Source organism: Thalassophryne amazonica, chromosome 21, assembly GCF_902500255.1.
Source record: "Thalassophryne amazonica chromosome 21, fThaAma1.1, whole genome shotgun sequence".
Lineage (NCBI taxonomy): Eukaryota > Metazoa > Chordata > Actinopteri > Batrachoidiformes > Batrachoididae > Thalassophryne > Thalassophryne amazonica.
The window spans coordinates 1,046,531-1,058,632 of NC_047123.1; the positions used below are offsets into that span (position 1 = coordinate 1,046,531).

At 50.6% G+C, this 12,102-nt stretch overlaps 1 protein-coding gene across 2 annotated transcripts in view; it reads right to left on the minus strand.

Annotated features, from left to right (window-relative positions):
* bach2b (BTB and CNC homology 1, basic leucine zipper transcription factor 2b) overlaps window positions 1-12,102 on the minus strand; it is a 134,358-nt gene that overhangs the window by 10,476 nt on the left and 111,780 nt on the right. For both annotated transcript variants that reach the window (XR_004558393.1, XM_034161840.1), the window contains exon 4: window positions 292-498. Coding sequence is in view for 1 of the 2 variants with exons in the window: in XM_034161840.1 (XP_034017731.1) it covers window positions 292-498 (207 nt within the window). In the remaining variant the exon portion in view is untranslated. The remainder of the gene's footprint in view (window positions 1-291; window positions 499-12,102) is intronic.

Sequence of the window (12,102 nt, forward strand, 5' to 3'; positions counted from 1 at the left end):
AGGGCTGTAAATCATTTGACCTGTTTTCATTTGGACTCTTGTCACTTTGCAGTTAAAACGAGTCAAAGTCTGTTTGTCTAAAATTACAAACAATCAAACTAAACTTTTTATATCTTGAAAAGATGCACATGGTCTCCATGGCAACAGCAGGCAACCTATTCTCCTTCCATGTCGTCTTCGTCACGGCAGCAGAAGTCGCCCTCTGGCCTCTCCGTGGCTAATTAAGCACCTGAAGGTTTTCTGTTGTTGCTATGGTTACAGCTGGAGTCAGCATGTTTTCTTTGGACTCACCAGTTTTCTGATCTCACACTCCAGGTTCAGGATGCAGTCGAGCTTCCTCTTGCGGCAGCGCTGCGCGGCAATGCGGTTCTTACTCCGCCGCCTGACGTCGTGAATGAACTCAAGCTGCTCTGAAGTCAGTTTGTGCATTTTTACCAACATCTGAAAGTCATTCCTTGGAAGATTTGTGATTTGATCGACAGGGAAAGGGAGCTTCACCTGGAAAACATCAGAACAAGATCAGAAGATGAATCACCTCAAATTTCATATTCATGGATTCATTCTGCATTTGTCACATGAACAGAAGAACAAATACAGTGGATCTAGAAAGAAGTCACTCTTCTTTTTTCCACATTTTGTTAAAAAAATGGATGAAATTTTCTCCTCAAGCTTCTACTCACAACACCCCATAATGACAACATGAAAAAGATTTTTGAAATAAACTAAGAAATCTCATGTCCATAAATATTCACAGCCTTTGTTCAATACTTTGTTGATGCACCTTTGGCAGCAATTACAGCCTCAAGTCTTCTTGAATATGATGCCACAAGCTTGGTGCACCTATCTTTGGGCAGTTTGGTCCATTCCTCTTTGCAGCACCTCTCAAGCTCCATCAGGTTGGATGGGGAGCGTCGGTGCACAGACATTTTCAGATCTCTCCAGAGATGTTCAGTCAGATTCAGGTCTGGGCTCTGGCTGGACCACTCAAGGACATTCACAGAGTTGTCCTGAAGACACTCCTTTGATATCTTGGCTGTGTGCTTAGGATCATTGTCCTGCTGAAAGATGAACCGTCACCCCAGTCTGAGGTCCAGAGCACTCTGGAGCAGGTTTTCATCCAGGATGTCTCTGTACATTGCTGCATTCATCTTCCCCTCAATCCTGACTAGTCTCCCAGTTCCTGCTGCTGAAAAACATCCCCACAGCATGATGCTGCCACCACCATGCTTCACTGTAGGGATGGTGCCTGGTTTCCTCCAAACATGAGGTCAAAGAGTTAAGTCTTTGTCTCATCAGACCAGAGAATTTTGTTTCTCCTGGTCTGAGAGTCCTTCAGGTGTCTTTGGTCAAACTCCAGGTGGGCTGCCATGTGCCTTTTACTAAGGAGTGGCTTCCATCTGGACACTCTACCACACAGGTCTGATTGGTGGATTGCTGCAGAGATTGGTTTCCTTCTGGAAGGTTCTCCTCTCTCCACAGAGGAATGCTGGAGCTCTGACAGAGTGACTATCGGGTTCTTGGTCACCTCCCTGACTAAGGTCCTTCTCCCCCAGTCGCTCAGTTTAGACGGGCGTCCAGCTCTAGGAAGAGTCCTGGTGGATCTGAATTTCTTCCATTTACAGATGATGGAGGCCACTGTGCTCATTGGGACCTTCAAAGCAGCAGAAATATTTCTGTTCCCTTCCCCAGATTTGTGTCTCCAGACAATCCTGTCTCTGAGGTCTACAGACAATTCCTTTGACTTCATGCTTGGTTTGTGTCAACTGTGGGACCTTATATGTAGACAGGTGTGTGTCTTTCCAAATCATCTCCAACCAACTGAATTGACCCCAGGTGGACTCCAGTTAAGCTGTAGAAACATCTCAAAGATGATCAGTGGAAACAGGAGGCACCTGATTGTGATCATCAACACTGTTTTCAGTTTTTCCTCTTGTGAACAGACATTTTTATCAAACACAAAAAATTTCTAAAAAGGTCAGAAACATGATCTTATTTGAGATGTGTATCCTCCATCTATGGACAGATGATACAGTGAAAAAATTACTTCATATTGTTGAACACAGCGAGACATTCAGCTTTTTTCAGTGGAAGATACTGAGTATTAAATTATCAAAGTTAAAAATGTCTTGTTTTATGATCTTTATTTTTCTATTTAACTTTTTTCCTTTTCTTTATGTATTTTTTGTATCTTTTCTTTGCTTTTGGCTGGTGTGTATGTGTGTGTGTGTGTGTGTGGGGGGGGGGGGGGGTGCTAAACTTGAGGATTCCTTTAATTTATTGTTGTCTCTTCAGCAAGTGACATCAGCGATGTGTCAGAGAAAAGAACTCACCAGCTCAGCTGGTGGGTTGTGAACTTGCAGACTGCTGGCCTCTCCTGGCATACAGCAGTCCTACGCTTTGGCCAGAAGATGGCAGCAGAGTGCCGCCCCGCAGAGGGCCTGCAGGGGCCTCACATTAATCATCAAGCAGCCGCTAGGCAGAGGGGAAACACAGGTCCAAGAAAAGAGTCCATCTCTGTCCCCGAGCACCTGGACAGGTGCCAACATGACAGATTGGGTGAGCAGTCACGCGGCAACATGGCCCAGATCAGGGTCAGGTGATGTGTGGGATGCAAACACATCCCTCAGCAGAACAAAAGGATGGAGAGCCGCGCAGCATGTGGTGCAAGCGTCTCAAAGGTGTGCATGGCGACTCTGCATTCTCGCTTTGGGGTGACAGCTCGGCCTCCATCCCTCAGGTGACGGTGAACCCGGCAATGAGCATGTCACAGGCAGATCTGCTGCAGTGGTATTGTTGTGCACGGGGGGGTAACAAAGAGGCAGACAGCCGGAGAGCCGAGGAGCGTCAGTTCTCCTTCACGTGTATGAGGAGCAAAGTCAAACACCAAACCAGCCCTGAGGGAGAAACCAGATCCATGTTCCTCGTCCGGCCTGCAGCAGTCCTACTTCTCATCTCAGCTCCACATCTGCATGCAGACACATGAATAAATAACGAGCTGAGCTCTCAAGGCCGGACACAGCTACATCGGAGCATCACGGGCTCAAAGACAGGATGCTGGAAAGTGTCGGGACAAGCCACCAGCTCCTCACCGCGCAGACGACCACACGTCCGTGTTCAGAATTCAAACCCGCCGTCACATCGCGTGACAGTAGCTTTGATCACATCAGGTTTGAAAAAGTGGGGAAGGAGACGAGGGAACGGCATCGACCTTGTGATGGTTCTTCCTCCCTCTCATCCAGCAGGCAGTCCGACTCAGGGGATGGCTAAATTTAGCCACTCCACCACCAGAACCAGTTCAGGAGCGAAGCTGGATGACAGAGTGTTTGCTACTAGCAGCCAGCTGTTCCCCATCTCCATCCTCCTCCTCCTCAGCATCACTCACTTCTGGGTCAATATTCTACAAATCAACCCTCCCCCATAAAACAAACAAAGAAACCTGAAAGTGAGGAGGCTGTCTTAAAAACAGCCTGTCAAAGTCTGACACGGTTTCATTTGGATCTTTTCTGAAACTTTGCTTCCATAACTCCTGTTGATCATCCAACCCCCTGCTCTCACCCGTCCGATTCCCCCCCTCACCCGTCCAATTCCCCCCTCTCACCTGTCCCGATTCCCCCTGCTCTCACTCGTCCCGATTCCCCCTGCTCTCACCCGTCCCGATTCCCCCTGCTCTCACCCGTCCGATTCCCCTGCTCTCACCCGTCCGATTCCCCCTGCTCTAACCCGTCCGATTCCCCTGCTCTCACCCGTCCGATTCCCCCTGCTCTAACCCGTCCGATTCCCCCTGCTCTCACCCGTCCGATTCCCCTGCTCTCACCCGTCCGATTCCCCCTGCTCTAACCCGTCCGATTCCCCCTGCTCTCACCTGTCCGATTCCCCCTGCTCTCACCCGTCCGATTCCCCTGCTCTCACCCGTCCGATTCCCCCTGCTCTAACCCGTCCGATTCCCCCTGCTCTCACCTGTCCCGATTCCCCCTGCTCTCACCCGTCCGATTCCCCCTGCTCTCACCCGTCCGATTCCCCCTGCTCTCACCCGTCCGATTCCCCCCTCTCACCTGTCCCGATTCCCCCTGCTCTCACCTGTCTGATTCCCCCTGCTCTCACCCATCTGATTCCCCCTGCTCTCACCCGTCCGATTCCCCCTGCTCTCACCCGTCCGATTCCCCCTGCTCTCACCCGTCCGATTCCCCCTGCTCTCACCCGTCCGATTCCCCCTGCTCTCACCTGTCCGATTCCCCCTGCTCTCACCTGTCTGATTCCCCCCTCTCACCTGTCCAATTCCCCCTGCTCTCACCTGTCTGATCCCCCCTGCTATCACCTGTCCGATATCTCTGCTGTGAATGCTGGACTGATGCTGGATTTGGACACTTCTTCATTCTCTCTCAGTCACTGTCAACATGCATGTGGTTCTGAAGTGACATCTATATTTCCAAAGCGTAGGTCTGGCCACCGAGGTGATTACTGCTTCTATTTTTAAGAGCCTCTCATAGTCAGGATCTGAATACCCATTTGGGACCACAACACGCTCACATGTCTTCTGTTCAGATCCCGAGGGAACTGAACAAATCAAAGCATTTTTCAGGGGACACTTGTGGTTTGCAGAGTCACTGCAGCTTGGACACGTGACGGATGTGATCCGTGAGCAGACGCTCAACGGAGGAGCTGAAACAACCTTTCAGGAGAGAAATCCAGCTCAGCATCCGGTCTTCAACTGCAGCATCACCCACCATTGTTGAACCACATCCTGTTTACAGGAAAATGTGACACACAGACATGTGCACTTGCACAGGTATCAGCCTGCTGGCTTTGGGCCGAGAGGGCGCATCATGTGACCCCTGCAGCTGGCTCCGCCCCCCGTCGATAATTAATGCCTCAATTCAAAGGTGTCTGTGGAAGGTTTTTAAACTTCCTGCATCACTGATAGACACAAAACTACTCAATTACCATAAAAACTGGACAACTTTTTATGAGAATGGAAACAGTGTCGAGGCCGGTTATGCAGCTGAGCATGGAGAGGTCAGAGGTCACCCAGGCCACGTGAGGTCACCTGCAGCTGCAGCGTAAAACCCTTAAAACGGCTTCCTTTGAAAAAGGTACAAATGTGATGTTTGGGGTTCCATTACTTTATTTTGTCTTCATAGTGTTTCTGTTAGGTTATATGTTCTGGTTTGCTTTGCATGTTCAGTTTTCTTGTATTGTCTTGCTGGGTTTTTCCCACTGATCTGTATATATTATACAAATAATGAATGTTTATGAGTTCAATGGTACAAATATTTCACCAAATTAAATATTCGTTCCATTGAAAGAATGTAAAAACATTCATTACTTGTTTTATGTAACGGCTAAAATAGATCCTTGTCATATTTCATTAATTTATAAACCACAGAAAAGGGACTTACATTTTGGTGTTCTACTGCTGCTAAAGTCCAAATTGTGACGTGTAGTCCAGTGATGCTGTGCATTGACTTTGTCTTCCATAAAAAAAAAAAATGAAAAAAAAGAAAGAAAGAAAAAAAAAGAGACTGTGTAGTTCCTCAATGCAGCCAAAAATCACATCAGCTTTTCATCTGAACAGCTCTTCATGCATCCAGACGGCTTACAGCGGAGTGGATTTTGTGTGTGTATGCTACAAGTCAGTTAGCTCAATCAAATCGTTGTCTCGGTAGGGTCGTTGTCCCCCACGCACGTGCTTACACACATGCAACTGGGTTGGCGCTTGTGCATGCGTATATGACCAAAAAACGACTGTACATCCTCAGTGCAGTGAAAAAAAAAAACTCACGTCAGAAATTAGTCCAGCTTTTCTGTTGCTTGTGTGCGCGCACGCGTTGTGGTGCATGTCTGTGTGTGAGCGTGCATATGCATGCTGACCTGCACAGTGCACACTGCCCTGCACACAGCAAGCTGACCCGCACAGTGCACGCTGATCTGGACACAGCAAGCTGACCTGCACAGTGCATGCTGACCTGTAAACAGCAAGCTGACCTGCACACAGCAAGCTGACCCGCACAGTGCATGCTGAGCTGCACACAGCAAGATGACCCGCACAGTGCACGCTGAGCTGCACACAGCAAGCTGACCCGCACAGTGCACGCTGAGCTGCACACAGCAAGCTGACCCGCACAGTGCACGCTGATCTGGACACAGCAAGATGACCCGCACAGTGCACGCTGAGCTGCACACAGCAAGATGACCCGCACAGTGCATGCTGACCTGCAAACAGCAAGCTGACCTGCACACAGCAAGCTGACCCGCACAGTGCACGCTGATCTGGACACAGCAAGCTGACCCGCACAGTGCACGCTGATCTGCACACAGCAAGCTGACCCGCACAGTGCACGCTGATCTGCACACAGCAAGCTGACCCGCACAGTGCACGCTGATCTGGACACAGCAAGATGACCCGCACAGTGCACGCTGAGCTGCACACAGCAAGATGACCCGCACAGTGCATGCTGACCTGCAAACAGCAAGCTGACCTGCACACAGCAAGCTGACCCGCACAGTGCACGCTGATCTGGACACAGCAAGCTGACCCGCACAGTGCACGCTGATCTGCACACAGCAAGATGACCCGCACAGTGCACGCTGATCTGGACACAGCAAGCTGACCCGCACAGTGCACGCTGACCTGCACACAGCAAGCTGACCCGCACAGTGCACGCTGAGTTGCACACAGCACGCTGACCCGCACAGTGCACACTCACCTGCATACAGCAAGCTGACCTGCACAGTGCACGCTGACCTGCACACAGCACGCTGACCCGCACAGTGCACGCTGAGCTGCACACAGCAAGCTGACCCGCACAGTGCACGCTGACCTGCACACAGCAAGCTGACCCGCACAGTGCACGCTGACCTGCACACAGCACGCTGACCTGCACAGTGCATGCTGAGTTGCACACAGCAAGCTGACCCGCACAGTGCACACTCACCTGCATACAGCAAGCTGACCTGCACAGTGCACGCTGACCTGCACACAGCACGCTGACCTGCACAGTGCACGCTGAGCTGCACACAGCACGCTGACCTGCACAGTGCACGCTGACCTGCACACAGCACGCTGTCCTGCACAGTGCACGCTGACCTGCACAGTGCACGCTGACCTGCACACAGCACGCTGACCTGCACAGTGCATGCTGAGCTGCACAGTACATGCTGACCTGCACACAGCAAGCTGACCTGCACAGTGCATGCTGACCTGCACACAGAAAGCTGACTCGCACAGTGCATGCTGAGTTGCACACAGCACGCTGACCTGCACAGTGCACGCTGACCTGCACACAGCACTCTGTCCTGCACAGTGCACGCTGACCTGCACAGTGCATGCTGAGCTGCACAGTACACACTGACCTGCACACAGCAAGCTGACCTGCACAGTGCATGCTGACTTAAAGAACTGATAAGACTAATACTCAGGGAAAAAGGCCATGTTCTAAATGAATATGTTTGTGTGATTTGTCATCACAAATACCCGTATATAAAGCCAGAAACACCTGCAGACACTCCATTTTTCTTTGAGATTCCTCATTTTCATATTTTGGACGAAACAAAGGCTCTGGTGGTTCTCCTGAAAGCTGCAACTCTGTAGACAGACAGAATTTCGATCACGCGTGAACAGCTCAGCTTGTGATCTATCGTTATGAAAGGCAAATTGGACCGAGACCGCAGCCACATCATCTCAGGAGTCGAGCAAAGCATTTCTGCAGCGGTAGTGGAACTGATATTCTGCTCTGTGAGCTTCCTGTCACACATTTATTCTATTTCTTGTTTTGACTGACAAAAATACAAATGTGTTGATGTTTCAGGATTACTTCCTCATCCCGCCCACTCGCTCTGAGATCAATATTTGCACGGCTGTGGCCACATGATACACCAGAACCATCCTAACGCCTACACTACCACAGGAGCTTCAGGGCTTTCAGACGGAGCTTTCACAAGTTACAGCAGCGCTCTGAGGAGGAGTTAGAGCAGAACTCGGAGACAGAGCTACAGCGCTCTGAGGAGGGGTTAGAGCAGAACTCGGAGACAGAGCTACAGCGCTCTGAGGAGGAGTTAGAGCAGAACTCGGAGACAGAGCTACAGCGCTCTGAGGAGGGGTTAGAGCAGAACTCGGAGACAGAGCTACAGCGCTCTGATGAGGAGTTAGAGCAGAACTCGGAGACAGAGCTACAGCGCTCTGAGGAGGAGTTAGAGCAGAACTCGGAGCTACAGCGCTCTGAGGAGGAGTTAGAGCAGAACTCGGAGCTACAGCGCTCTGAGGAGGAGTTAGAGCAGAACTCAGAGACAGAGCTGCAGCGCTCTGAGGAGGAGTTAGAGCAGAACTCGGAGACAGAGCTACAGCGCTCTGAGGAGGAGTTAGAGCAGAACTCGGAGACAGAGCTACAGCGCTCTGAGGAGGAGTTAGAGCAGAACTCAGAGCTACAGCGCTCTGAGGAGGAGTTAGAGCAGAACTCAGAGACAGAGCTGCAGCGCTCTGAGGAGGAGTTAGAGCAGAACTCGGAGACAGAGCTACAGCGCTCTGAGGAGGAGTTAGAGCAGAACTCAGAGACAGAGCTGCAGCGCTCTGAGGAGGAGTTAGAGCAGAACTCGGAGACAGAGCTACAGCGCTCTGAGGAGGAGTTAGAGCAGAACTCAGAGACAGAGCTGCAGCGTTCTGAGGAGGAGTTACAGCAGAACTCAGAGACAGAGCTGCAGCGCTCTGAGGAGGAGTTAGAGCAGAACTCAGAGCTGCAGCGCTCTGAGGAGGAGTTACAGCAGAACTCAGAGACAGAGCTGCAGCGCTCTGAGGAGGAGTTAGAGCAGAACTCGGAGACAGAGCTACAGCGCTCTGAGGAGGAGTTAGAGCAGAACTCAGAGCTACAGCGCTCTGAGGAGGAGTTAGAGCAGAACTCAGAGCTGCAGCGCTCTGAGGAGGAGTTAGAGCAGAACTCGGAGACAGAGCTACAACGCTCTGAGGAGGGGTTAGAGCAGAACTCGGAGACAGAGCTACAGCGCTCTGAGGAGTTGTTAGAGCAGAACTCCGAGCTACAGCGCTCTGAGGAGGAGTTACAGCAGAACTCAGAGCTGCAGCGCTCTGAGGAGGAGTTACAGCAGAACTCAGAGCTGCAGCGCTCTGAGGAGGGGTTACAGCAGAACTCAGAGACAGAGCTCCAGCGCTCTGAGGAGGAGTTACAGCAGAACTCAGAGACAGAGCTGCAGCGCTCTGAGGAGGAGTTACAGCAGAACTCAGAGACAGAGCTGCAGCGCTCTGAGGAGGAGTTACAGCAGAACTCAGAGACAGAGCTCCAGCGCTCTGAGGAGGAGTTACAGCAGAACTCAGAGACAGAGCTGCAGCGCTCTGAGGAGGAGTCAGAGCAGAACTTGGAGCTACAGCGCTCTGAGGAGGAGTTAGAGCAGAACTCAGAGACAGAGCTGCAGCGCTCTGAGGAGGAGTTAGAGCAGAACTCGGAGACAGAGCTACAGCGCTCTGAGGAGGAGTTACAGCAGAACTCAGAGACAGAGCTGCAGCGCTCTGAGGAGGAGTTAGAGCAGAACTCGGAGACAGAGCTACAGCGCTCTGAGGAGGAGTTAGAGCAGAACTCGGAGACAGAGCTACAGCGCTCTGAGGAGGAGTTAGAGCAGAACTCAGAGCTACAGCGCTCTGAGGAGGAGTTACAGCAGAACTCAGAGACAGAGCTGCAGCGCTCTGAGGAGGAGTTAGAGCAGAACTCGGAGACAGAGCTACAGCGCTCTGAGGAGGAGTTAGAGCAGAACTCGGAGACAGAGCTACAGCGTTCTGAGGAGGAGTTAGAGCAGAACTCAGAGCTACAGCGCTCTGAGGAGGAGTTAGAGCAGAACTCAGAGACAGAGCTGCAGCGCTCTGAGGAGGAGTTAGAGCAGAACTCGGAGACAGAGCTACAGCGCTCTGAGGAGGAGTTAGAGCAGAACTCAGAGACAGAGCTGCAGCGCTCTGAGGAGGAGTTAGAGCAGAACTCAGAGCTACAGCGCTCTGAGGAGGAGTTAGAGCAGAACTCGGAGACAGAGCTACAGCGCTCTGAGGAGGAGTTAGAGCAGAACTCGGAGACAGAGCTACAGCGCTCTGAGGAGGAGTTAGAGCAGACCTCAGAGCTACAGCGCTCTGAGGAGGAGTTAGAGCAGAACTCGGAGACAGAGCTGCAGCGCTCTGAGGAGGAGTTACAGCAGAACTCGGAGACAGAGCTGCAGCGCTCTGAGGAGGAGTTAGAGCAGAACTCAGAGCTACAGCGCTCTGAGGAGGAGTTAGAGCAGAACTCGGAGACAGAGCTACAGCGCTCTGAGGAGGAGTTAGAGCAGAACTCGGAGACAGAGCTACAGCGCTCTGAGGAGGAGTTAGAGCAGAACTCGGAGACAGAGCTACAGCGCTCTGAGGAGGAGTTAGAGCAGACCTCAGAGCTACAGCGCTCTGAGGAGGAGTTAGAGCAGAACTCGGAGACAGAGCTACAGCGCTCTGAGGAGGAGTTAGAGCAGACCTCAGAGCTACAGCGCTCTGAGGAGGAGTTAGAGCAGAACTCGGAGACAGAGCTACAGCGCTCTGAGGAGGAGTTAGAGCAGACCTCAGAGCTACAGCGCTCTGAGGAGGAGTTAGAGCAGAACTCGGAGACAGAGCTGCAGCGCTCTGAGGAGGAGTTAAAGCAGAACTCAGAGCTACAGCGCTCCGAGGAGGAGTTGCAGTGCTCTCAGATGAAGCTGCACGTTTCTACTTCTCACATTCTCCATGCTGGCTGATCAGCCTGTGCAACAGTGTTTAAATGTATGTCACCAACGGCTCAGTGAAGATGTCGACCAATCACAGAGCAGAAGAGATCTCATCTCATCACCTTGAAAAAGTGCACTGAGTTCAGGCTTCCTTCCTGGCTGGGGTCCGTCAGTGCAAAGTCCTATTTTTATCAGCGGCGGCCCGTGACACAGCGAGCGTGGTCATTGCTCCTGGCTGAGTTACACAGAGATCGGACAAAGAGCCGCACAGGAAGCATGAGGCAGCACTTCTCTGTGCACACGGAAAACAAAAAGGAGAAAGTGATCGGCAAGTCTCAGCTTTCACTGGACTTCCTGCTCAAAGGCACACGGGCAGAAACGAAGCACAAGAGTCAGTCTGATGACATGGTCTCCACGTTCACATCACAAACTGAAGTCTCTCTCCCTCTCTCTGTCTCTCTCACTCACTCGCTGTTATCAATTTGTAAAAATCTGACAAATGTTAATTTGTAGGTTAAAGTAAACGTATTTTCTCTGCTTCATTAATGCCGAACACAGACGGCAGCCTTGTAACCCTCAACTTGGGAAAATGAAACTTCATGTTTTGCTTTCTTCAGGAATCTCCAGGAAGTTTCAAGAAAAGCTGAAAAACACAGTGTCATGTTCCTACTGATGAACGAGTGACGGACTGAGAGCTCAGCGCATCTCTCGGTACAAATGTTTTATATTAAATGTTACACATGAAGTAGCCTTGACACTTGGAGCCTCCCAAACAATTACTTGTGTTTTGAATGAGACGTTGATGGAAAAATTCCGCCACCTCTGGCTGTAAATGCAGCAGCTGTCCAAGGTGATGGCACTTGCTGTCAAAAGTTTAAAATTTTTAATTTTTGCAACTTAGTGCAGCAACAAGGACAAACTGGATCTTATTTTATCTTTAACAAGGTGGAGAACTGGACAGTGAGAGACAGATTATTTAAGTGCAGAGAGTTGTCTGGTTTTAATCAGGTCAATGTGAATAATTTGTTTGATATTAGAGAAAGGAATTAATCGATAACCTCATGAAAGGTGAACTTTTAAGCTGCCCATCAGAGTCAGAGCTTCCTGTTTTAACAGAACACCATGCAAAATGCCAAAACTCTGTTCCATCTTTCAATGAAGTCAATTATTGTCCGTGTTTTTTATATTGAGCACCTACAGTCTGCAGACGACAGAAATTCTACTATAACAATGTTTTTTTTGACACTGATGTGTGAATGCAACAGAACCTGTCTAATCTTGTGTGCGGTACCAGGAGTAGGTTCAGAGACTTGCTCAAAGACACCGTTAAATATAAACATCGGGAATCAAACTGCTGTCCTTTGTGTTAGTGGCCACCTGAAGCGCTAA